Source organism: Thalassophryne amazonica, chromosome 15 (assembly GCF_902500255.1).
Source record: "Thalassophryne amazonica chromosome 15, fThaAma1.1, whole genome shotgun sequence".
NCBI classification, from domain to species: Eukaryota; Metazoa; Chordata; class Actinopteri; order Batrachoidiformes; family Batrachoididae; genus Thalassophryne; species Thalassophryne amazonica.
The window spans coordinates 78,333,929-78,361,349 of record NC_047117.1 but is presented as its reverse complement, the minus strand read 5'-3'; the positions used below and the strand labels follow the sequence as shown (position 1 = coordinate 78,361,349).

Below are 27,421 nucleotides of genomic sequence, written 5' to 3'. Positions count from 1 at the left end.
AGAAAACTGATTTTTCTTTTTTCTTGTTTTTCAACTTTCCAAACAGCATAAATGAAGATATTCCTGCCTTTTCTCTTATTTCTTGAAGGTAAAATTGTCTTTTTTTCTGAATTATTTGATAAAGAGAGTTCTAGCTGGAGTTTTTTTATTTCACTTTCAATTTTGAGGAAAAAAAAACATTAATTTGTGATAAACCAACAAAAGATGACCTGAATATTTTTCTGTTTATTCTAAATTCGGGTATAACACACTATAATATTTGACATGGTGCACTCAACTTGTTGTTAAATATCACAAACACTGGTGTTAAATATCCCACAAATCAGTAATACAATTTAATTTTATCTCAAATACACAAAAACCAAGCAGAGATTCTAATAAATGAACAGCAGCGACGTCATATTGACTTTGGGGTGGTGAAAGGAATTTTGATTTGTGATTCCTGTGATTTTTGTACATCATCACAAACATGCTAGTATTGGTATTGTTGGACATGCTGTATTTGTTCAGATTTGTATTTGAGTAATCCATGAATATTAATTTTCCACTTATGCCTTTAAATACTGACCTATTTTGACCTTATTTTAAGGGAAATGCACTTCCTTAAAATAGCACATAATCACAACGGGTAACAAATGTCAGTATGCAAATAATGCCAACACAAGATTAAATGATTTTATTACCAGATTTTATTTACTTATATCCCCGTCACACAAGAGCACGAATGAGCCCGAATGCCATATGAATGGACATTTGAACTACAGTCGAGCAAATTTGAGCTGCAGTCGAAATCCTCATACGGCTTTCTTGAGTGCATGCTACACAGTCGGGCAGCCAGCATGAATGTAGTGCACATGTACACCACTGTCGAGCTTGGGAAAGGCTTCTGGCGATCTCATGGACTCCTACGCCCCTCCTGAGCCTTTCATTCCATCCGTGCACCAGGCTGGATCATCCACACACCCCACTGTGTGAGTGTGTGTGTGTGGTGCATGCGTGCGCTCATAACAGTTGATCAAAGCCCTGCACATGTCAGGCTCCACCGCGACGCGCGGAATTCCTCCGCACATCTGTTTCAATGTGCCGAAAAAGTGCTGATGTCCACGTCTTCCGCAATTCCTGTGCTAGTCAGACGACGTCCCGGATCAACACAGCGTCCAGTTTGGAAATGAACGGCACATTCCACTGTTACAGGAGTTTTTGTCATGGAAAGAGGAGCGGAGGAATTCCGCGGGTCGCGGCAGAGCCGCATGGCGCAAAGCAACGCCGTGATGAAACCTCACAGGACATGTTCCGCCATGTCCAGCTCATGCACAATTTCTCAGATAGTCACACAACTGAAAAGCCACCGAAAGCCGTCTGAAAGCCGTCCTGTGAGACCAACACGGAGGTGGTTTTGTGCCGCGCCATGAGCGGCACGGTGGTGCATTCCTCCGCTCCTCTTTCCATGAAAAAAACTCCTGTAACAGTGGAATGTGCCAAAAAAGTCTTGATGTCCACGTCTTCTGCCTTTTTTGTGGAAGTCAGACGACGTACCGGATCAACAAAGCTTTCACGTTGGAAATGATCTGGTTGTTTCAGCGGGGTGTCAGCCTGTCGATCGGCGCTCAGAGCGCGGCGCGCTCTCAGCAGCTGTGGGTGGTCTTTAAACAGGCTGGAGCACTCCTTAATCTGTGTAATCCCCATAAAATCGTCCCTGAAAGCCATCTGAATTTTCCGAATGGTGTCCACCTGGAGGTCTCTCACAGTTTCTGGAAAAAATTGATGCAGCAAAGCTCCAAATCGTTCAGACATTTTATTCGCAAAAAAAATCCGACGAGAGGGGTGGACCACTGCTCACACAAAGCCTGCTCACAGGAGAATGAAGCAACCGACAGGCGTGAAAAACTCACGCATGCGCACGAAGGTTCAAGCTTGGCTGACGCAATCACACGTGATTCAAATCCATATGGTTTTTGAAAAAAATAAAAAGGTGGATACTTTCTAACAGACCTCGTAGGTGTTTCTAATAGCAGTCGCATTTTAACAAATGTATGAGGGTATTATGGATGTGGACAAGACTATTTACAAAGAATAGCGTTGTTTTCTTCGTCACACACACACACACACACACACCACACACACACACACACACACACACACACACACACACACACACACACACACACACACACAACCACACACACACACGTCTCAGAGTGCTGCCATGCACAGCGGGAACAACTTGGGATTCACCATCAGGGGTCCAAAAACATAATAATAATAACATAATAACACATTGAATTGGACTCACCAAAAGTCCACGGACCCTCAAGTGATTTGCTGGTCTGACTTGGACTGAGGGCCTTCTGGTTACGAGATCACAGGTTTAAACTCTTGTCCATCACCTCCCATTAAATAAGCAGCCCTGTAAATAATAAATAAAATAACAGGAACATCTGAACTCAGGAGCATCACAGTTAATACTCAGTGATTTTGCTTTAATGTTTGTGTTCACTCCGTCAGACATGTCATTGGTAATTTTTATTTATTTTTCATTTTAGGTCTCTTATCTGAAAAAACATTCATAACCAAACAGGATGGAGAGACTGTGACTTTACTCCTGAACCAGGAAGGACTGGATCTTAGGCACTTTATATGGACTTATGGGCCGCTTGTGCCCATTTCAGTACTTGTCATGGTCGCCAACAGTGATGTTGTTCGTGTCAATGGTACCAGATTTGAAGACAGACTGCGCATACATGTGGAAACTGGATCAATTACAATCAACAACCTCACCATCCATGACACTGGAAATTTTTTGATTCAGGTTTTTACAGAAAGTGGAACGTGGAATCAAACATATAACCTTACAGTCTGTGGTAGGTGACGTTCAAGGACATGTTGCAGCGAAATCATAACAATTAAGGCTTAGGCTGTTAGTGACCATCCGATGATCCACCAGGATTACTTTGTGCACTTCTGCAAGCAGTTTAAAAATATACGGCATTCGCAACAAACAGCTACAGAGACTTCCGAAAACAAAGTACTCGTGAGTACTCGTGTTTCCGACAGCGGTGATGTACTCGTAGCTATTAGAAGCGTCCCAGCATGCTTCAATGGAATGTGGCTGCTAACGTTTAGAACTGAAGCACAGATTTATTCCAAAGTTTACATAAGTGTGATGTCGTGTCATGACGACTAATTTTTAAGTGATATCTGTTCATTTTGATGCAGTCATAGTAAAAGCAGCAGCACTGAGAAGATTTAAAGCACCAGTGCCGCCCACCGAACTGAACGGTCCCCCCTAAAAATCGGATAGACCGGTCCGATTTTTACGGCCTTGCATACGTCATTAGCCGGGGTTCACATAGTTTGCCTAGTTTCTGCTTCAAACTGCACTGCAGTCATCATCTGTCTCAGCGACAGATATCTGAAACTTTTGTACAATAATTTCAACATGAATTCAGCATTATTTCATCATAAAAGACGGAGGAAGCGATCAGAGCGCCTTAATTGAACAAGCTGCTCGCTGATGCATTTACTGAGCATCTGTCATTTCAAAGCATCATGCAATTTTGCAGTTTCTGCTTAAAACGGCCTCGTTTCTGCTTAAAACGGCCTCGTTTCTGCTTAAAACTGACTTCAGAATAATTGAAGAGGTTTTACTTTTATCATCTGATGGTTAATAGTCCCATTAATCCATTTGATTGCTTTGGGTGAAGAAAGTCCATCTCAGATGTGCTGCTGTGGTCCAAAATGATGCATGTGCAGTGAAGCAAGGCGGACTGATTTTTAGGGGCAGACCGTTCGGTCTGCGACACCTGCACAGCCATGAGTCATAAACACAGCCTGTTAAAATCAAAACAAATGCTTATAAGTATATATATATATATATATATATATATATGAGGGCTGTCCGTAAAGTATAGGTCCTTTTTATTTTTTTCCAAAACTATATGGATTTCATTCATATGTTTTTACGTCAGACATGCTTGAACCCTCGTGCGCATGCGTGAGTTTTTCCACGCCTGTCGGTGACGTCATTCGCCTGTGAGCACTCCTTGTGGGAGGAGTCGTCCAGCCCCTCGTCGGAATTCCTTTGTCTGAGAAGTTGCTGAGAGACTGACACTTTGTTTGATCAAACTTTTTTCTAAACCTGTGAGACACATCGAAGTGGACATGGTTCGAAAAATTAAGCTTGTTTTCAGTGAAAAATTTTAACAGCTGATGAGAGATTTTGAGGTGATTCTGTCGCTTTAAGGACTTTTCACGGTGCGAGACGTCGCTCAGCGCTCTCAGCCACCGTCGTCAGCCTGTTTCAAGCTTAAAACCTCCACATTTCAGGCTCTATTGATCCAGGACATCGTGAGAGAACAGAGACGTTTCAGAAGAAGTCAGTTTCAGCATTTTATCCGGATATTCCACTGTTAAAGGAGATTTTTTTAATGAAAGACATGCGGACGGGTCCGCGCGTCGGGACGCAGCCGACGCAGCGCGGCGGCACAGGAAAAACACCTCCATGTTGATAACCATTTGTTAAAATCCAGTTGGCTTTTGATGGCTTTCAGTGGAGTGAGTATATGAGAAATTGTTTATCAGCTGGACATGTTCCAACTTGTCCTCAAGGCTTCCAACAGAGGTGTTTTTCCTGTGGCGGAGCGTCGCGGCGGCTGCGAGCCGACGCTGCAATCCGCCCGCACGTCTTTCATTAAAAAAATCTCCTTTAACAGTGGAATATCCGGATAAAATGCTGAAACCGACTTCTTCTGAAACTTCTCTGTTCTCTCACGACGTCCTGGATCAATAGAGCCTGAAATGTGGAGGTTTTAAGCTTGAAACAGGCTGATGACGCTGCCTGAGAGCGCTGCGCGACGTCTCGCACTGTGAAAAGTCCTTAAAGCGACAGAATCACCTCAAAATCTCTCATCAGCCGTTAAAATTTTCACTGAAAACCAGCTTAATTTTTCGAACCGTGTCCACTTCGATGTGTCTCACAGGTTTAGAAAAAATTTTGATCAAACAAAGCGCCAGTCTCTCAGCAACTTCTCAGACAAAGGAATTCCGACGAGGGGCTGGACGACTCCTCCCACAAGGAGTGCTCACAGGCGACTGACGTCATCGACAGGCGTGGAAAAACTCACGCATGCGCACGAGGGTTCAAGCATGTCTGACGTAAAAACATATGAATGAAATCCATATAGTTTTTGAAAAAAATAAAAAGGACCTATACTTTATTGACAGACCTCGTATATATATATATATATATATATATATATATATATATATATATATATATATATATATATATATATATATATATATATATATATATATATATATACACACACACACGACACCATCTTTATTTATAAAGCAGTTTTCTACAACCAAAGCTGACCCAAAGTGGTGTACACTAAAACATACATTTTAAACATTAAGACATATATTTAAACAAGTTGATAGATAAGTATAAAATCTAATAAACTTTAAAATCTAAAAAACTAAGTCTCACTGCAGTCGAAAGCCAAGGACAAAAAGTAGAATTTTAGAGAATTTTAAAATGAACCCTAAAATATACAGGTAACCAATGAAGAGAGGCCAAGACAGGGATAATTTGCTCGCTCCTTTGATTTCCTGTCAAAAGTCGTGCAGCAGCATTCTGAACCAGCTGCAAATGTAAAAGCAAGCGAGATGAAGTAAAAGTATGGATCACTGTCTCAAAATGATGTCTAGAATATATATATATATATATATATATATATATATATGTGTGTGTGTGTGTGTGTGTGTGTGTGTGTGTGTGTGTGTGTGTGTGTGTCATAATGTTGCCTGTGAAAAACAATGTCACGGAGACATTCCACGTCCATGTAGAAAGCCACAATAAAACAGCTGACGTGGATTAAAAGGCTGCTGTGCTGTTTTAACCCACATGTCAGCTGTTTTATTGTGGCTTTGTACATGATGTGAAATGTCACAGATCAGATTTGCTGTCAGATGATTTATCAGATCAGATCTGACACTTTCTGATCACATCTATGACTGCACAGTTACAGATATGATCACATCTGTGACATTTCATGTCATGTACAAAGCAGCAATTAACAGCTGAGCTGCACGTTAAGACAACCCGATGTACACACATTCAGATCTAAATTCACACTCTCTCAAAGTAAAATAAAAATGTTACTTTTATTTAAAGCGCCCTTGAAAGGAACACAAAGCAACAGACGTCCACAACATCAACGCGTCGCCCCCACACATGCATCATGAGTGCACCAGGCAGTCGATTAAAGGTCCACTAGTTTTCACACAGATGGACATCCAGAGAACATTTTCAAGTTCCACTAGTCCTCAGGTACAGATGGCCGGCCAGAGAATAATGTCCACGTCCACTTGTCCTCAGGCTCTGATCATGTAATGCCGGATTGCAACGCTACCTTCAGCTCAACTTCTGTCACGATTGTGGCACGTTAGAGAGTCCTTTATCTCCTGAAAATAGCGTCTTCTGAGTTTTTCCAATATGAGACATACATCTGGGTGTCCAAGAAGTCCATAAAAACAGCATGGTGGAGACAGTCCACATCCATGATCATAGCAGCAGTAACCCGGCATCCTGTGACACAAACAGCGCGTCACCACAATTAGGTTCCAAAATCTAACAGACTCTGAAAAGTTAAGAGTTTTGGGGTGAAGCGTGTCATCTCTGTAAATCTGAGCCATCACTTTCAAATAAAAGCCCCAAAGCATCATTATCACTCTTTGTCGTTTTGCTCTGTCTGTCAACCATCAGACGTTTCTATACTCAACAAAAATATAAACGCAACACTTTTGGTTTTGCTCCCATTTTGTATGAGATGAACTCAAAGATCTAAAACTTTTTCCACATACACAATATCACCATTTCCCTCAAATATTGTTCACAAACCAGTCTAAATCTGTGATAGTGAGCACTTCTCCTTTGCTGAGATAATCCATCCCACCTCACAGGTGTGCCATACCAAGATACTGATTAGACACCATGATTAGTGCACAGGTGTGCCTTAGACTGCCCACAATAAAAGGCCACTCTGAAAGGTGCAGTTTTATCACACAGCACAATGCCACAAATGTCGCAAGATTTGAGGGAGCGTGCAATTGGCATGCTGACAGCAGGAATGTCAACCAGAGCTGTTGCTCGTGTATTGAATGTTCATTTCTCTACCATAAGCCGTCTCCAAAGGCGTTTCAGAAAATTTGGCAGTACATCCAACCAGCCTCATAACCGCAGACCACGTGTAACCACACCAGCCCAGGACCTCCACATCCAGCATGTTCACCTCCAAGATCGTCTGAGACCAGCCACTCGGACAGCTGCTGAAACAATCGGTTTGCATAACCAAAGAATTTCTGCACAAACTGTCAGAAACCATCTCAGGGAAGCTCATCTGCATGCTCGTCGTCCTCATCGGGGTCTTGACCTGACTCCAGTTTGTCGTCGTAACCGACTTGAGTGGGCAAATGCTCACATTCGCTGGCATTTGGCACTTTGGAGAGGTGTTCTCTTCAACTCTATGCGAAGGAGATGTGTTGCACTGCATGAGGCAAATGATGGTCACACCAGATACTAACTGGTATCCCCCCCCAATAAAACAAAACTGCACCTTTCAGAGTGGCCTTTTATTGTGGGCAGTCTAAGGCACACCTGTGCACTAATCATGGTGTCTAATCAGCATCTTGATATGGCACACCTGTGAGGTGGGATGGATTATCTCAGCAAAGGAGAAGTGCTCACTATCACAGATTTAGACTGGTTTGTGAACAATATTTGAGGGAAATGGTGATATTGTGTATGTGGAAAAAGTTTTAGATCTTTGAGTTCATCTCATACAAAATGGAAGCAAAACCAAAAGTGTTGCGTTTATATTTTTGTTGAGTGTATTTTGCTAATATGTACGTCACACGCCAAGAATGGACAATTTTCAAGTTGTGTTGCCGAGACTTCCGGTTAGTGAGCCTCTCGCTCGCGTGTTTGGCATCTTTAAACAACAGCTTGTTTTGATGCCTCGCAGCAACTGACCGGTTGTTATGACCCAGTTACCGTGTTTATAAAGCAAAACACTCTGTGAGTCAGAAGAAGAGAAAACAGAAGAGTTCTGAGTTGGACTTCTGCTGAGGAGCTTCTTTCAGAGACCGTTCATCAGTGTGGTCCCGGTGTGAGGGGAGTGCTGAACCCCTCACACAGGCCAGAGAGAGACAGCAGCCGGGCGAATAGCAAACTTCAATTGTGCCGGGACAATTGTCACTCCCGGTTGTTATGACGCCTCACAGCGTGGCTAACGATCCGTTGTTATGACGCCTCACGGAGTGGTTGACCGTTACGTTGTTATGACGCCTCACAGAGCGGTTGACCGTTCCGTTGTTATGACACCTCACAGAGCGGTTGACCGATCCGTTGTTATGACGCCTCACGGAGCGGTTGACCGTTACGTTGTTAGAACGCCTCACAGAGCGGTTGACCGTTCCGTTGTTATGACACCTCACAGAGCGGTTGACCGATCCGTTGTTATGACGCCTCACGGAGCGGTTAACCGTTCCGTTGTTATGACACCTCATGGAGTGGTTGACCGATCGAAGCTGGATGCCGGTTAAACGATGTCTCCGAAAGTCAACATAAGTTCAGATTTCTTGTTTTGGTTTGGTTTTTGTGTCCTTCGTTAGTGCCGCGTGACCAGGGCTTTACATTCTTTGCAAGGAAAGTTCAACGACCAAAATACCAACATTCTGGGCACAATGAACATATTTTGACTATTATTTGACTTTTTTGTGCGACTGACATCGTTATTCAAGCATTCAAAAGGCTGTTCCTACCTCAATACAACTCCTATACACTCCTAAACACTCCAATACAACTATTGAACGAAACCGCACCTCCCTAATCGGATAGAGTTGTGACGTCATTGCGCATGAGCGTAGGCGCTGCTCTATTGCAACTTGAAAATCCCCCTTTGCCAAGTGAGACATTTTCTGGAAATGAACCTGTTAACTCACTTAGGGAGAGCAATAAAAACACATCAGAGACCAGTAATTATGAGCACATGTGCACAGAGAGACTTATAATCATGAATACTTTGATGTTGTGTTGCTAACTGGGACATTAAAAAAATGTGTGACATGTCCTTTAAATTCAGGTGTCCAAATGTTCTCAGCCATGCTGACTCATTTTAAAGTACGCCATTCATGGTGGCTGGTGTTTATTGTATTTATCTGATGTAGGAGTCTTACTGCTAAAAATATATATGCAACTATTTTATTTTAAATATTACAGCTTGATTTGAAATGTAATTTTAATTGTATTTTTCTATTTTCCAGCTAATCGAATAATTGAGGTTAATGGTCTGGTTGGGGACAATGTCGTGCTGGACACTGGAGTAAAGGAACTCCAGAAAGACCATAAGGTCATATGGACAAAGGGTCGGGATTTTGTCGGCATATCAGTAGCTGAGTGGGAGAAAAACATCACAACTATTATCCCAAGCTTCCAGGGTATTCTGTATTTGGACTGGCACACTGGATCGCTCACTTTTATCAACATAAAATCAAATGTGTCTGGGTATTACTGTGTCAAGATGCTGCTGTGGGGTGACCCACACATACTAAGACAATATGCCCTGAACGTGTACGGTAGGTGGTCACTTTTTCTACAAATCCAAGAACTAAATTGCTTATATAGCACACAGCAGCATTATATTCAGAAAGGGTTATGCACTTTTTTGGTCCCAGGGTTTGACAATTGGGAGAGAGATTAAAGAAAGAAATTAATTAAAGATGTATTTAGGAAACATATTTTGACAGATGGTTTGACTGATCATATGGCACATGGCTGATAAGCGGTATGGAAAGCACGCTTACTGTATTTCATGCCTGGTTTTACTTCCTAATTGAGGTGCGAATTTCCTGTTCTGACACAGTGGTTCTGTTGTGTTATACATCGAGTCAGGTCTGGGCGCAATGCGTTGTCATGTTCACCACACTTGGGTCCTGGATAGCAAGCACCAAGCAAACAACCAGTCCATCCAAACATCTCAAAAGTAACAGTATATCTCCTGTAGTTATGTAGGTGACACATGGGTGTCTCCTTGGCCTGGTCCAGTTGCTGTCATCCTCAACACTGATGCACCTGCATGCTGAATCATGCCCAGAAAAAGCCAGCACATGGGCACAGTGTCATAGCTGAGGCTCCCCCTACAGTGCAAGTCCTCATCTGAGTCTCTGTAAGAAACTGTTTGTCTGACACAAAGTCATTCCACCAGACCAGTACCCATGATCCTCAGAAGAGGTCACAGGTTGGCATTCAACTGTCACAACAGTACAGGAAGCACCAGGATCTTTGTTCCCTCAACAAAGATATTAACATCGTCCAGCGTCTTCATTACTCATGGAGCTCTTCCCAGGCATCTCCCAATCTCCAAGACTGAGGAACCACAGTCATGAATGTCTCTGTCAAGAATGTCTCTACAATTCAAGACTTTCGCTGCATGGAGACACACTTCTGATGGCTAAACCCCGGAGGTCACTGAAACCCTCTGTGTTATGGTTAGTGTTGTGAACTTTATGTTTAACGACCAAACTTCAAATCCAAGAGGAACTCTAGTTTGTTATTTTGCAGCATTTGATTTGGAAGTATGCACTGGTGCTGCAAATGCACCTCCATGGAATCACCTTGGGTCCTGAATGGCAACCACCCACGCAGACAACTGCTCCATCCCCACCCCTTGAAGATAACCTTCTATCTGTGGGAACCAGGTGAAACATGGGCATCATATTGTCCTTCTTCAGCTGCTGGCGTCCTCAACATTAAGGCGCCTAAATGCTGAATCACGCTTAGAGGAGTGTTCCACATGGCTGAAATATGCACCAAAAAGGCCAGAAGTAATGGGTAATGTGCATTGTTCTGAAAAAAACATCAGAGCTACATCTGCAAAAAGCAGAAATTCAGTTCTGAGGCTACTGTAATCTCCAAAAGCCCAAAGAGAATCTACGAGAACACAGATAACGTTTTGATGAGTTTCTGAATGTGTTTTCTTGTACATTCACACGCTTTCTGTTCTCAGAAATGTCCATGTTTGCTTCTAGATCCAGTTCCCAAACCACATATCTCTGGGACTCAAGTTGATGATGGTACCTGCTCAGTTACCTGTTCATCACAGAATGCACCAAGTGATACCCTGTCCTGGTACAGAGGAGAGAAAAAAATAAACCAGACCTGCGATCCGGACATGTCTAGAAACCTCTCCCTGCTTCTGAAAATAAAGAGAGACATTCAAGAGAAAGACATCTACAAATGTGAGGCGAGCAATCCTGTTGATAGAAAAACAGTCACATTGAACTCCACAGCGTGGTGTCCACTTCCCAATCCAGGTACGGGTCATTCTCTTTTTAATTTTTTGTATTTGCTTACACCATTCTCCATTCTTTTGAGAGCAAGAGGATATTTGAACATCAAACCTAATACTTAGCAATGCCAAGGAAAGAAGGTTTATGGTTGAAATTTGACATCCTAATGTAATATGTCAGCTATTGTATCTTGCATATTCTAACATACGGTACCAATAGTACGTGTTCATGATCCCAGCAAGGAAAAATTCTACCAGCATCAATGAGACAGTAGAAATATTTAGTCACTGTCTTATTCACCTTGCATGTGAACATGGTGATGTTTCCATTATGCTTAGAGCATTACTTGGCTGACACGTTACAGCTTTGGAGGTTAAGCGTAGGTTTAATAGTGTCTCATACTGCTGGCAGTTTTGTTTTGTGTGTAACAATAAGATAATAAACACTAAGATTCTGGACATTTGTGTCGTGACCCAGACAGATTTATTTATCAAGTGTGAAAGGTCACATGATAGAACTTGCAGGCAAACTACGGGCTGCTGATGTTTCACCGATGGCCCAGTTGTGTTGTCGAGACAACTCCATATGAAAGTGGAATTTATAACCTATTATTAAAATTAAATAAAATGTTTAAAATCAATAAATCAAATAAAACCATAAAAATGTAGTGAAGAATCTAAGTGAAAACCGAAGCATTTTGAAATATTAAAACATCCATGGACTTGTATGCTTCATCTACAAGGTTAAAACCATAGTTTTGAAGAAATTAAGATAAGATAAGAAAGCCTTTATTCATCCCTCAATGGGGAAATTTCAGTGTCACATCGCAGCATAGAACAGTAGGAATAGACAGAAGGGCATGCAATAAAACAAACAAGTATCTCTTAAAAAACAAGAACTAAAAAAGCACTGAGTGCTGGGTAAAGCTAAGGCTACCATTGTTCAGTTCAATGCTGCACTGCCGGGATGATACAACCCCTGGCAAAAATTATGGAATCACCGGCCTTGGAGGATGTTCATTCAGTTGTTTAATTTTGTAGAAAAAAAGCACATCACAGACATGACACAAAACTAAAGTCATTTCAATTGGCAACTCTCTGGCTTTAAGAAACACTATAAGAAATCAAGAAACAATTGTGGCAGTCAGTAACGGTTACTTTTTTAGACCAAGCAGAGGGAAAAAAATATGGACTCACTCAATTCTGAGGAATAAATTATGGAATCACCCTGTAAATTTTCATCCCCAAAACTAACACCTGCATCAAATCAGATCTGCTCGTTAGTCTGCATCTAAAAAGAAGTGATTGCACCTTGGAGAGCTGTTGCACCAAGTGGACTGACATGAATCATGGCTCCAACACGAGAAATGTCAATTGAAACAAAGGAGAGGATTATCAAATTCTTAAAAGAGGGTAAATCATCACGCAATGTTGCAAAAGATGCTGGTTGTTCACAGTCAGCTGTGTCTAAACTCTGGACCAAATACAAACAACATGGGAAGGTTGTTAAAGGCAAACATGCTGGTAGACCAAGGACGACATCAAAGCATCAAGACAGAAAACTTAAAGCAATATGTCTCAAAAATCGAAAATGCACAACAAAACAAATGAGGAACGAATGGGAGGAAACTGGAGTCAACGTCTGTGACCGAACTGTAAGAAACCGCCTAAAGGAAATGGGATTTACATACAGAAAAGCTAAACGAAAGCCATCATTAACACCTAAACAGAAAAAAACAAGGTTACAATGGGCTAAGGAAAAGCAATCGTGGACTGTGGATGACTGGATGAAAGTCATATTCAGTGATGAATCTCGAATCTGCATTGGGCAAGGTGATGATGCTGGAACTTTTGTTTGGTGCCGTTCCAATGAGATTCATAAAGATGACTGCCTGAAGAGAACATGTAAATTTCCACAGTCATTGATGATATGGGGCTGCATGTCAGGTAAAGGCACTGGGGAGATGGCTGTCATTACATCATCAATAAATGCACAAGTTTACGTTGATATTTTGGACACTTTTCTTATCCCATCAATTCAAAGGATGTTTGGGGATGATGAAATCATTTTTCAAGATGATAATGCATCTTGCCATAGAGCAAAAACTGTGAAAACATTCCTTGCAAAAAGACACATAGGGTCAATGTCATGGCCTGCAAACAGTCTGGATCTTAATCCAATTGAAAATCTTTGGTGGAAGTTGAAGCAAATGGTCCATGACAAGGCTCCAACCTGCAAAGCTGATCTGGCAACAGCAATCAGAGAAACTTGGAGCCAGATTGATGAAGAGTACTGTTTGTCACTCATTGGGCCTCATGTATCAATGTTGCGCACTTGTGGCGTAAATTTACGACGTAAACTTGAAATACACCAAAGTCGCCGTGACATGTATCAAGTAGTGTGCACCTGCCCATTTCTGGCGTACGCCTGACGTGATCTTGATAAATGTGGCGGGTGGAAATGATCGTAATTATAATAAACACGCCCATAAATATTCAGACTCTGCTTCAGACACACCCTCATTTTACGACATGGAAGCCGGAAAGACGGCAATGAAAAAGAACTCCACCAATCACGACACGTGCCAATAGAGCGTCAAAAGCGGCTGTTGTATCAATTGTTTTGTAGTATATAATCAATAAAGTGTTACAGTGGTCCCTCATTAATCGCTGGAGTTACGTTCTAAAAAATAGCCCGTAATACGTGAAACCGCGATGTAGTCAGCGTTATTTTTTACAATTATTATAGATGTTTCAAAGCTGTAAAACCCCTCACTACACAGTTTATACACGTTCTCAATCAGGCATGAACATTTCCTCACTTTTCTCTCGTGTGTAAACACTCTCAAAGTTCAAACCTTAGTAGGAAAATAATACCAAACTGTTTTCAGGCCCAAACATTTGTTTGAGAAATAAAAATAGAACGTTTTCGTATAAATAATTATGATGGCATTTAGAACTAACAAAGTAATTTTAACGATCAGCAGGTGTTTGTTTCCGTGTGACAAACACAGTTATGAGTAGTTGTTGGTGCTCTTTTCTCTTCTGGGCAACAAGATTCTTATAAACAGATACACAGAACACAGAACACTGTAAAAAAAAGGCATGCAAAATTGGACTAAATACTGGGCAAGACTCCGAGGCCACGACAGGTGAACGGCGTTATAGCGAGGGACCACTGTATTCTCTTTTCACATGTCAATAATTCTTGACATGTGGATATTTGCTCGCTCAATTAATAAGACAGATTTCTTTATTTTTTTAATGTATTTCTGTATTTATTTTATTGTGACAACCGAATGGAGAGGACAAAACCTGGTTGCAGCATGGGCAAATTAAGGGAATGACGGAACTACAGTTGTTATTATCAATTTCATAGTCTAAAACAATCACACCACATGAAGTTAAGCTCAGCGCTGCTCTGGCTCCAGGCTCGAAGTCTGGAGAAAAAGGCGAGCAGCGCTTTCTTTGCAGTCAGCACTGTGACCACGGATCGTGCTCCATAACAATCCCGCAAAGGCGGGATTTGTATTGATTATTATGTAGTATAATCAGGAAAGTGTTATTTATGTAACATATGCATTGATTTGTATAATGGCACTGTTTATCATGTTGATCATCTTCATTTTTATGTGGATTCCAGCGCTGGTTCATTTTGGTGTATAATTTACGCCACCTCTCGACCTGGTGTATATTTTCAGCGCAGCGTACGCCAACGACCACATTGATAAATGCCAAGTAGCGCAACCGTTTTGGCGTACACCCCATATACGCTCAAATATCGCCGTACGCAACGTTGATACATGAGGCACATTAAGTCCATGCCTCAGAGACTGCAAGCTGTTATAAAAACCAGAGGTGGTGCAACAAAATACTAGTGATGTGTTGGAGCGTTCTTTTGTTTTTCATGATTCCATAATTTTTTCCTCAGAATTGAGTGAGTCCATATTTTTTTCCCTCTGCTTGGTCTAAAAAGTAACCGTTACTGACTGCCACAATTTTTTTTTTCCTGATTTCTTATAGTGTTTCTTAAAGCCAGAAAGTTGCCATTTGAAATGACTTTAGTTTTGTGTCATGTCTGTGATCTGCTTTTTTCTACAAAATTAAACAACTGAATGAACATCCTCCAAGGCCGGTGATTCCATAATTTTTGCCGGGGGTTGTATACACTGTCGGGATGTGAAAGTGATCAGATAAAGTGACTTCAGCGTGAAATGTACGATAAGTTACTCTGATATTTACAATATGGACAGGTTAAAATATAGTAGGTAAAGTGACTTGAGTTTGCTCCATAAGTTAAATTATTGCACCTAATAAATACAGCTGGTTGTCCTGGTTGCTATGGTTCCCACAGTACTAGCATTGTTCATTGTACAGTCTGACAGCAGCCGGGAGAAATGATCTGCGGAATCTCTCCGTCACACAGCGAGGGTGGATGAGTCTGTCACTGAAACTGCAATCCAGAGCAGACAGAACGTCCTGCAGGGGGTGACACTCGTGGTCCAGCATAGATGTAAATTTAGCCAGGACCCTCCTGTCCCCCACCTCCTGCACAGAGTCCAGAGGACAGCCCAGGATTTCCTGATGATCTTATCCAGTCTTTTCCTGTCCCTTTCTGTGATGCTGCTGCTCCAGCAGACCACACCGTACAGGATGGCTGAATTAAGTATTGTTTCTAGGATCAGAACTTAATCTGTCAAAACAGAATCCACTTTATTCATAAATTAGGTGGCTCTAGGATTGAACTCTGGGGAGCTCCAGAAGTTCAGTCCTGATGTACATGTGATTTCTCAGTTTGTTGTTTTTTGTTGTTGTTGTGAATAAATTTGCAAAAATCTTAAAAAATAAAAAATAAAAATAAAAATAAAAAATAAAAAAAACAATAGCAAAAACTTTTCCACATTGTCATTATGGGGTATACCGTGTGTGGAATTTTGAGGGGAAAAAAATTAATTTAATCCATTTTGGAGTATGGCTGTTTCATAAAAAATGGGGAAAAAGTGAAGCACTGTGAAACGTTGCTGTACAGTTCCGGAACTCACATACATATATGTGCCAAGTGTGCTGCAGCTGTGCGTGAAAACAAATAATGTGACCTATGACCCCAATGATGTTGACCTTTGTCAAAACAAAGAGAACCTACCTGCAGTTAGACATCGTCCACATTTCATGTTTACTGTAAATTGGCCAAAATATCTCGGAGTAGCAAGTGAAGAAACAGACAAATGTTCATTTTGAGTTGTCCAGCAGGGGGCGTTATAGTCATGCCATTATCAAATAAAAAGCATTATTTATTTTAATAAAGGTGTAAAGATGAGTATTCTCTGAGGCAGGACAACAGTTTTATCAGCAAAATCTGCAAATATTGGAATTTAAATGTTTAATTAATGGCTTTCAAGGAAGTGATAAAGCAACAAATGAAGAGCCAACTACTAAAAATATGGATTTAGTTGAGGCAGAAGAAGAGAGAAATGAGGTAAACCTGTGAATCTAACAATAGAGGTAAATGCAAATTTGACAAGATACATTTGTTCATCATTTATTTATTATAGACACTTCGTCCTATTTTTGTTGGTGCAAATTTACTGTTGAAAGTCACTGTCACATTTGGCTGGATGAGGTGATTTGCTGTTGATTTTATTTGTCTTCTGACTGATTTTCAGGTCCTAATCTAATATACATCATTGTTGGTGTTTTATTTGGTGTCATGGTTGTGGTTGCTTTTTTGATTGCCATATATGTGTGTACGTGCAAAAATCAACAAAGATCAGAGTGTAAGTCACTGCATTTTATGTGTATTTGTTAACTTTTCAAAAACTTTTATGATTTCCATAGTTTGACGATAGTTTGGTGATATTTTCCCTTTTTAGCAACTGCTGCAGATTGTTGCCATTTGAGTAATTTGCACCAACAGGCTTCATCTGAAAACTGACGCATCCCAAGGGTAAACGTGCTCAGTGGCTTTAAAAATGACACACACCGCAATATGAAATAAATAAACCACTGAACCATGTGATATATTTTTCTTGCAGGATGACAGTGATGCTGTGGAAAATGACGGCCTAAATACAGATAATGACAACCAGGCTGACGAGCAACTTCCTAGTTAGCAGTTTAACAAACTGACCTATTGACTCCTCTCACAGTGAGGGTTGGAAAACACTGAGGATCACCCATAACTTAAAAACTGTTGGTGTGACTGACTGTAAAAGTTGCACACTTTGTGTGAAGCTGTCCTCCATCAAGATCAGGAGGATCCACGATTAGATAGGATTAAAAAAAAAAGTTGTAAATTTAATATTTTTTTTTAACTACCATATTGATCATCTTTGTCACAGCAGATCTGGGGCCTCATGTACAAAGTGTGCGTATGCACAAAAACCTGGCATACACCCGTCTCCACGTCCACGTGCAGATGTATCAAAAGTGACTTGAGCATGGAAATGTGCAGTGCGTCATGCAAAAATCCTGGCTGGCTTACGTACGTTTCTACAGCTAGTGTTCCATCTCCGACATGTACAAGTGACGTTAATAGTGTGAAAACAAGAAGTCATTGGAGTGATGTGCACATCAGAGACACACTGATGAACATTTAACACACCCACGTGTTTGCAGTTATATGGTTGGATATAACAGCACGTGCAAAGTGATGCGTAAAATGGCACTAACAGCGGCGTTGTCCGAGGACCTTGCAAATGGTGCAATCCAACGTGAGTGTGTATTCGGAGAATGCGAGGATTTACTTCCAAATGATGATAAATGGCTCATAAACTGATTCCGATTACCAAGGCCACTGTGACTGAAGTTGTGCACAAAACTGTGTTCGGCCCAGAGCGCAGTACGGTGAGGAGCCATGGGTTGTCTGTGCACACACGGGTGCTGACCACACTGGGCATCCTGGCATCAGGGGCATTCTAGAGTGAGCTGGCTGATCAGTCAGGCGTGTGCCAGTCAAGCTTGCGCTGAGCTGCAATCATCCAAATATCATCAGGTACATTCCAACATTACAGCGCATTTTGCAGCGAGAGCCGGTTTCCCGAATGTAATCAGGCCTACTGACTGCAGACATTTTGCTATAATGTCGCCATCACATCATGTTTGTTTCTGTTTACAGGAAACATTTTCATTCCATCGATGTTCAAATCATATGTGTAGTGCAAATGCGCATTACGCTGGAGGCTGCACAGTGCACAATAGAGGGGGAGGGGCTGCTGCTTGTGTTTAGTTTATTCATGTAATTGTTCTGTGTGAAGCGTTTTGAGGCAACTCTGTTGTGATTTGGCGCTATATAAATGACACCACAGCTGGCGAGATAGACAGCAAGTGCATTAAGAGCTTCACCACCGTCTGCCTTGACTGCAGGCCAACTTAAAGACTTGTTAATGTAAGCCACAGAGAGCCTATATTCATTTCTGAAATGTTCCTTTAAGAGTTTCTTTGCCTCCTTGTAACCCTGATCTGGTTCTGCAAACAACTCTGAATTAAGTCTCATGGCTGGCCGCTGGTGTACTGTTCCATAAAGTACAGACAATCCTTGCTGCTCTCTGTTTTACTCTCCACACCATGCTGGAATTCCCTAATAAAGAGTCTATAGTCTAATGGATCACCTTCAAAGACAGGGATATTTCGAGGTGGTAGAGTAGAAAGCTTTGGATGCTTCACCAGAAACTCTGTGATATTATTTTGTCGCTGCATCACAGTGGCCAAAGGCTTTGCTGTGTCTTCAGAGTGGCTACTTAACATGTCGGAGTGATGGACTTCACCTGCAGCTTGAGGTCTTAACGGAGCAGAATTACTGAAAACTGGCCTTGGGTTACGTACATGGCCTGTATTCCTTGAATGCTCTGAATCGTCACTTCCTTCATCATCTGATCCCTCAAACTCCTGTAAAACTTTGAGTTTAGCATCTGCAGCAGGCAAAGCAGTCTGGATCTCATGCTCTTCTTTCTCAGCCTTCAGCTTAGCTTCTTGCTATTCCAAAGCATGTTTTTGTTTGAGTCCTGCTGCTTCTACTACAAGTGCAGCCTTTTCAAGTCCAGCCTTCAAACGTGCAGAAGAGGCAGAGGATGTTCACGAATGGGCAGAACATGACTTAGATCTTTTGGACTTTCCAGATGGTGCTACTGATATGCTGTCTGTGGGGCGCACATCTTCATTTATTTTCCTAACTTCCTCCATGCGCTCATAAACATCCTTTATCCATTTATCCACCTCATCACAAAAGTCTCTAAATACAGCTGCCTTTGGTTCAAACCAGTTCTGCTGATCATTGTTCATTGCTTGAGTCAATCTGCTGAAGTAGTGCTTTAATAGAGATATTGAACTCACAAAACTCTCCAAAGACTTGATTAAATTCCACAAGCAACTTCATCTTTATCACCTCCAAACTGCCATCATCATCCATTAAGTGAAGAATCTCCTTCTTTTTTGCAGTGAGTTGACCCAGTTTAGCTTTCCTTTGGCTTCTTTCTACCATACCTTTGGCTGTTTGCTTCAGTTCCTGTTTTTCCACTTTGGCTGGGTTATTATCCATCTCCATGATGCCCTGTTAGCTTAACAAAGCAGTGCTGTCTCTGAAACTAGGGAACAAAAGCTGTATTTCACACGTAGTTAGCAGCTACATACCTGAAAATTCAGTAAGGTATATCTTATATATTATATTCCAATTCTAAGGTGGAACTGCACTAGTAGTATACTAAGGTATATTTAATTATCTAATAAAGGAAGAGTAAAATAGAAGAGTAGAAAAGAGTAGAGTAGAGCCACTTAGGTGCCTGGTCTTGAGAACCAGGGATGGTAGGTTAAAAAGCTTTTTTATCCCATGGGAACTCTCCCTACCCACCCAAGCGGCTCAAGAAAAAAGGTATATATAATAATAAATAATAAGACATAAGAAAGATAAGACATCATATATATAACTTATATTGAAATATTAAGGGCAATAAACAACATACACAATAAATATGGTACTTGTACTATAATATACAGGAGTAGGTATTAAAATCTAAATATTAATACAGGAGAAGGTTGTAGTATAGGTAATTTAGTAGGTAACTAGTAGTAAAATTAAATTATAGTTAGTAGGCTAAGCTATACATCTGGTCTTTTATTATAGAAACAGAAGCTATGATGTAATGTGTATTGGTATCTATGTAAAGTACTCTGCTGCATACTATAGGAAAATAAAAAGAATATATGCTAACAAATGGAAACCTAAGAACTTAGGTACTATATGTTGATATGTTTAAAAGAACAAATAAACTGATGAATCATTAAAAATCTACACCATGTAAAATAAAATATTAAATAACGAAAATAAGCTAGTTATAGTTAGAAGAGCAAATAACCTATACGGATTGTCCGTAAATTATACGGATTTTTCCGAGTTTCAGAGTCATGCGGACGTACAAATAAAGTCTTACGGATATTCAGGGTTTGGTCTGTAGCGGCTCTGTAATCAACCATTTCTGCAGCGCAACTCCACTGTGATGTGTGAGCCAATGAGGCAATGGTTCGATCCACTAGTTCGTTGGTTCTTTGATTCACTGCTCTTCAGAAACGGCAAGTCCGCTTCTTAACCCCTCTCAAAGTCATTAAAATATTGTGAGTCACTTTTGTGTGGATTAAAGTTACTAACTAGGACGCTTGTCTTGTTGCAGTCAAGAAATGAGAATCGTCCTCTGTTCCGTTGGCACAGTTCCAAACGCTGCGTGGCTCTCTGCTAAGACAGAGTCTTGTCGGAATTAACAACTTCAAAACGAATTGACACTTTAAATAAAATGACACCTCTTTAAAACATTGTAATACAGACAATAAACTACAATCGACTAAAACGTTTTTTTCCTCCCAAAATGAGATGTGCTGTATTCTTTATGAATTACATCCTGACGTGCAGCACAGTTGCAAGAGCTCAGCTCAGATGTATGGAAAGACATTCATGCCAATAATGTCTGAACAAAAAAGCTTTTGACAAAAACTACAGATTTTGTTTATTCCTATTTATGTCCAGAGATCAAGGATCCACTGTGTAGAGTTTATTATGTCCAAAGTTTAAGGATCCATGACCAGTTTCATATTTATTTACTTTACTCAATTTTTTTCATGATTTTATTAATGTATTTCCATTAGTGACATACAGTTCTTGTTTCTGTAAAAAAAAAAAAAAAACATTTGACACATTCAGTTCTATAAAATTCAGCTTGACGCATGAATACTAGATCTCTATTGTCTGAAATTCAACTGTGGAGAAAAAAAACTAATGATCCTGACTTTAATGTCATTGTGGCAACTCATAATATGTGGACAAAAACCCAGTTATGTGATACCGCTATGCGGTTGTGTGTACTGTAATAAAACTGATTTTAGTGCAATTTGGAGGTTATAAGGATTTTGTGTTGATTTAATGGATTTTCTCACTTGGTTATACAGGTGGACCCTCAAAGGGGTTGACATGTATGCAGCTAATTTGCATAAACGTCCGCGAATAGCTCCGTTGTCATTCCACAGGCACTTCCCACATTCACCAGAAATGGGTTCCAGTATTCATTCCAGAGGCTGTGATTTCTTTTCCACTCCAAAACTCTGACAACAAGGAGTTACGTTTTCGTACTAATGTAAGAGTCAAACTCGTTTTTGGCTAGCTGGTAGTCCTGGTGTACACGTGTCTCCTCGTGTCTATGTAGCATTCATCCAATCCAGTTGAACATACAAAAACATTTATTCCAAAACCCGAAAAGGCTGTCACAGCAATCTTTAGATGAACCATATAACCTCAGGTTCATGCAAAGTATGTGCAGGACATAGACACAGGCACGGTACGAAAACCATGTGACTCCACAGATGGTAAGCTTCCAACTGAAGTGCATAACTGCCAAAAAAAGAGCTACCATCTCAAACGTGCTGCTGTGGTACGAAATTATGCATGTGTAGATGCAAAATGCAGACCGATTTTTAGGGGTGGACCGTTCGGTCTGCAATTAAACCAGATACTGGTCTCTCTTTCCTAGCCTGTGATTGGTTGGTGGCAGAGACGCTGATGTCAGCCCATGCGTTATCCTCACGTTGATGTGGTGCGAGCACTGCTGTCCTATTGGTTCTTTAGGAGAGGGAATTCCAGTTCTGCTGTCCTATTGGTCATTTAGGAGTGGGAAATCTCACTCCAAGATGAAGGCCAGTGCCCGGCCCAATTCATAGCCGGGCCGATTGTCAAGCTACTGTAAGCCATAAAAAAGTAAAAAAATTTTAGACCCGTGAAACAGAAATGTAACGGACGTGAAGGGACGTCTGCGCCCTGGACATCTGTCTGAGGAGATGACAGGAAGTGACGTTGGAGATGGGAGCATGGTGGAGATGGGTGATGGAGACGCGGAAGAAACAAACAGTGCAGATTGGTACACGGTAACTTGAAAACACAAAAAGCAAAAATGCTACAGTAGTCTGTCTGCTGGTGATTCTGATTCGGGCAATAACAGCAGTGTAAAGCGAGACAAAGAGGAGCTGAAGGTAAAACTGTAGTTTGTTTCTCCCGGGTAACATCAACCCTTTGAAGCTAACTAAAGCTTTACATGGAAAAAGTAGGAATCATGAACGTCAAACTGCTTCGGGACAGGAGCTTAGTGATTACATGTAGTGACTCCAAAGGAGGAAGTTTGATTAAGATGATGGTTTTGGCAGGAAAAAAGGTGTAGTGTTCTGAGTGAGAACGAAAAGCTAGTGGGAGGAGTGATCACAGGGGTTACAACAGACATAACGAGTGAGGAGATTCTGAATCATGTAACAGTAGCCAAAGACTGATGTACACCAGAGACGGAGTAAAGAAAGAGAGTCTGTCCATCTTGTTACTTTTTGAGGAGAAGATATTACCAACTCATGGTCGGGTTCATGTGTTTTCCAGTTCGACCGTATGTTCCACCGCCCCTCAGGTGCTTTAAGTGTCAGAGGTTTGGTCATGTGGCAGCTGTGTGTTGTGGTAAGGCAAGGTGTGGTAAATGTAGGGGTAAGGACCATGAGTATGGACAGGGTCCTGAAGGGACAAAGGTGAGATGCCGCAATTGTGGAGGAGAGCACACTGCTGCTTCTAAAGGGTGTGAGGCACACAAACAGGCAGCTGAGGTACAGAAAGTTCGGGTGGAAGAGAAGCTCTCCCACGCCAAGGCTCTCAAGAAAGCTGGTAAATAAAGGGACAATGTGGTGGCATCACAAATGACTTCTCAGAAATCAAGACAAGACAGTGGAGACCTGCATAAGACAAGTGTTTCAGTGGATAATGTGAAATTCCTGGCGTTCCTGGCAGAAGTGATCAACTGTTCAGCCCGGACATCCATCACAACAGAGAGGATTAAGATCATTATAAGGCAGCACAAAAATACCTTGATTCGAGGGAAATAACTGTAGAGGAAATAAATGAGATTCTTACAGCAGGAATACAAGACACACAGGCATCATATGGAGGATCATAATGGTTTTTACTATTTTACAGTGGAACGCCCAAAGCCTTTGTTCTAATGGGCAGGAATTTAAGACATTTATTGAAGACAGGAACGAGAAACCAAATGTAATCTGTGTACAAGAAACTTGGCTTAGGCCACATTTAGATTTTGTTTTTTGTGGTTATGTAGCTGTGCGTAGGGATCGGGAAACTGGTCCTGATGGGGGAGTAGCTACCTTTGTTCAACAGGGGGTTATTAAAGGCAGCAGGGAAGCCGAGGCAGTTTTAGTTGAAAATTTAACTGGTGATGAAATTCATGAGACAGTTTGGTGTGGGGATTTTAATGCGCGTAGCACCCTCTGGGATAGTGCTGACATGGACCGTAATGGAGGGGTAATTGAAGAAATGTTGGAGGAAAAAAGATTAATATGTCTGAATGATGGAAGGGGAACTAGGGTAGATGTGTCCAGAGGGTTTGAGTCATCTGACCTTACACTGGTCTCTGCGGAACAAGCCTAGATTTCCAACTGGGACATCATTCAGGATACTACTATAGGTAACGATCATTACCCCATTGTTTGTGAAATAAGATTGGGCATGGTCCAGCTTGAGGAGGCAAGTTTTCGCAGATGGAAATTAAGGAAAGCAAATTGGGCAGTATTCAATAAGGTATGTAGTGTGAGGTTGGAGCATTTAGACCAAGGTCATTTTGACAGTGTAGATGATTTTAATAGCAAAGTCACAACAATAATGCATTCTACTGCAGTGGAAATAATTGGTAAGGGGAAATGTGCAGGACAATGCAAAATGGTTCCCTGGTGGTCAGCTGAGTGCAAAAAAAGCAATGCAGGGACGAAACAAAGCTTTTAAAAAAGTTAAATCCTCTTTTTCATTTACAGATCTCATACAATACCGAAGAGCACAAGCAGTTGTAAGATGGGTGATAAAGGAGGCCAAACGAGACCAGTGGCAGCAATTTTGCAATAGTCTTGGAAGAGAGACAAAGATTAATGATGTGTGGGGTATGATTAGGAAGATGGGTGGTATAAGAAGGGAGTATGCTTTACCAGCTGTCAGATATAGTCATAAAATTATGAGACGTAATGAAGACAAGGCAGAAGCTCTGGCAAAAGCATTTGTCAGAATTCATAGTTCAGATAACCTGACTCCGGATGCACAAGATTGGAGGGATGAAATGCTGAGGGTGCATCCCAATATTTAAGAGATGAAGACTGACTTTGATGCATCATCGGATGTTTCTTTCTCTATGTTTGATTCGAAGTGACCGTTAAATGGAGTCAGAACTACATCAGGAAAGATGAGATTTGTTACAAGATGGTGGAGAACGTGTCTCCTCAAGCACAGATGGTGCTCTTACAGTTATATAATAGAGTTTGGGAATCTGGAACGCTTCCACTAGTTTGGAAACACTCTGTTGTTGTCCCAATTGTAAAACCTGGGAAAGATAAGGGTGAAGCCACCATTTATAGACCAATTGCACTGACTTCAAACTGATGCAAAACACTGGAGCGCATGGTCACTGACAGGCTAAACTACATAGTTGAAAGTAGAGTGTTACTAAGCCTCCATCACAGTGGCTTTTGTAAAGGGAGTATGATCATGGATCCAGTGCTGTGCTTGGAGGATGTTATTAGGGAAGCTCAAGCCAATAAGGGCCTGGAAGTAGCAGTCTTTTTTGACATAGAAAAGGTGTATTATATGTTGTGGCGAGTTGGTCTCCTAATTAAGCTGGAAGCCAAGGGAATAGGTGGGAGACTGGGTTATGGATTTTTTGAGTAGCAGAACCATGGACGTGAGAGTCGGGGTAGCCCACTCGAGGATTTATCTAAGAGACAACTGAGTTCCACAAGGAAGTGTGTGCAGTCCCTTATTGTTTAATATCATGATTAATGATATTTTCTCAGAGGTAGATGTCAGTCAAGGAAGGCCTTTGTATGCAGATGATGGCGCATTGTGGGTTCAGTGTAGAAATGCTGCATTACTTGGGAAGAAGCTTCAGGCAGCTGTCAACACAGTGGAGAGATGGGGCAATACATGGGGTTTACGGTTTTCTGTGGACAAAACGCAGGCAATGCGTTTTCCCAAAAAGCATAATAATCCATCAATTTGAGTTAATCTGTATGGGCAGACAGCAGGTTCAAACTGTGCTGTTTTGGGGTGTATGAATGGATTGTTAGCTGACATTTGGTAAGCATATCTAGATGGTTGTTACGTGATGTAAAAAGGCGGTAAATATAAAGAGGTGTCTAGCAGGAAGTACCTGGGGAGCTAGCATGGAGTCTTTGAAACAAATCTATACTGCCATAATAAGATCTGCAACAGATTATGCTTGTGTTGTGTACAGCTCAGCTGCAAAAGCTCATCTACAAAAGGCCATCTGGGTATGTTGTGAACATCCTCAATTCCAGCTCTTCAGGGTATTGGATGAATTTACAGGGTCACAGTCAGACACATCCAATCAAATCAGTTTTGGACACCTGCTGGGAGCATGGTAAAATTACATCTAATAGTTTTGGTTGGGTAGGAAACTCTCGGGCTGAGAAACTAAGCTTGTCTAGTTTAATGTGCAGCTGCAGTGTACCATTGCCTATTATTCCCCCTTGGCTTTTTCCTCAGATAGATTTTGAGATGAAGAACCTGTCAAAGGACAGTAACAAGTATAATGGCATGGATGATCGAGTTCAGCAGTACCTTGATAGCAAATATACGGACATGATTCAGGTGTTTCCTGAGGGATCAAAGATCCACAGGAAAGACAGGGGCAGCAGTTTATATTCCCAAGTTTCGTAAGTCTGTTGTAAAAAGAGTTTCAGTCATTTAGCTGTCTTTTCGGTGGAACTGCTAGCGATCCTGCTTGCACTGTGGTGGGTGGAGGAGGTTAAGTTCAGTCGTCATGTCATCTGTTCAGATTCAATGGCAGCATTAATCAGCATCAAATGGCAAATCTGTTTACAGGCCAGAGCTGATCAATGAGATTCTTCAAAGCCTATTTAAACTACAGCAACAGAATATTTCCATATAGTTCAAATGGGTTCCATCTCATTCTAGAATTGAGGGTAATGAAGCAGTAGATCAGCTGGCCAAAGCAGCTCTGAAATCGAAAAATATGAATCAATGTTCCATTTAGCAAATCTGAAGTCAAAACAATCGTGAAGACAGAAATTAACAGAGCATAACAAACTGGGAATCTGGAACTGGGAATCTAGGGGTCAGTTTTTATATAAAATTCGACTACGTATAGATCACATAGGTTTAAATCACACTGTCAACATCACTGGAGAACATGAAAGCGGTCAGTGTTTGAGGTGCAGCAGGAGGGAGAGGCTGGAGCATGTGTTGCTGGAGTGTCAAACAGACAACAGACAGAGAAGAATTCTATTATCTATTGTCTTTCAGGCAGGAACACACAGTGCCAGCTGAGGCACATCTCACCGCTTATATAGAGGAAATATAAAAAACAAAAACAGCCGGTACCTATGGGACCACATTGCACCGCTTATGTGGAAAAAAAAACATTCGACCCCGCTGGACGCGAACCCGTACCATTCACAAGCTTTGATTGCTAGTCAGAGACTTTACCACTGAGCTACAGAGCTGATCTTTAAAAGTTGCGGGAATC

General features: G+C 41.3%; 1 protein-coding gene across 1 annotated transcript; it reads left to right on the top strand.

The window, feature by feature from the left end:
• Positions 1-26,592, top strand: LOC117526647. The gene is made up of 6 exons (XM_034188701.1): positions 1-88; positions 2,544-2,861; positions 9,331-9,642; positions 11,095-11,379; positions 26,147-26,322; positions 26,419-26,592. The coding sequence occupies exons 1-6, from the start codon at positions 52-54 to the stop codon at positions 26,590-26,592; spliced, it is 1,302 nt and encodes a 433-aa protein (XP_034044592.1). The 5' UTR covers positions 1-51.
• The last annotated feature ends 829 nt before the right edge of the window (positions 26,593-27,421 follow it).

What these genes read in the sequence shown, in the direction of transcription:
- LOC117526647 (XM_034188701.1), top strand. Translation starts at nt 52, where the DNA reads ATGAAGATATTCCTGCCTTTTCTCTTATTTCTTGAAG. An exon ending in TTTTCTCTTATTTCTTGAAG is followed by an intron (nt 89 to 2,543) that starts GTAAAATTGTCT and finishes TTTTCATTTTAG; the next exon opens with GTCTCTTATCTGAAAAAACA. An exon ending in ATATGCCCTGAACGTGTACG is followed by an intron (nt 9,643 to 11,094) that starts GTAGGTGGTCAC and finishes GTTTGCTTCTAG; the next exon opens with ATCCAGTTCCCAAACCACAT.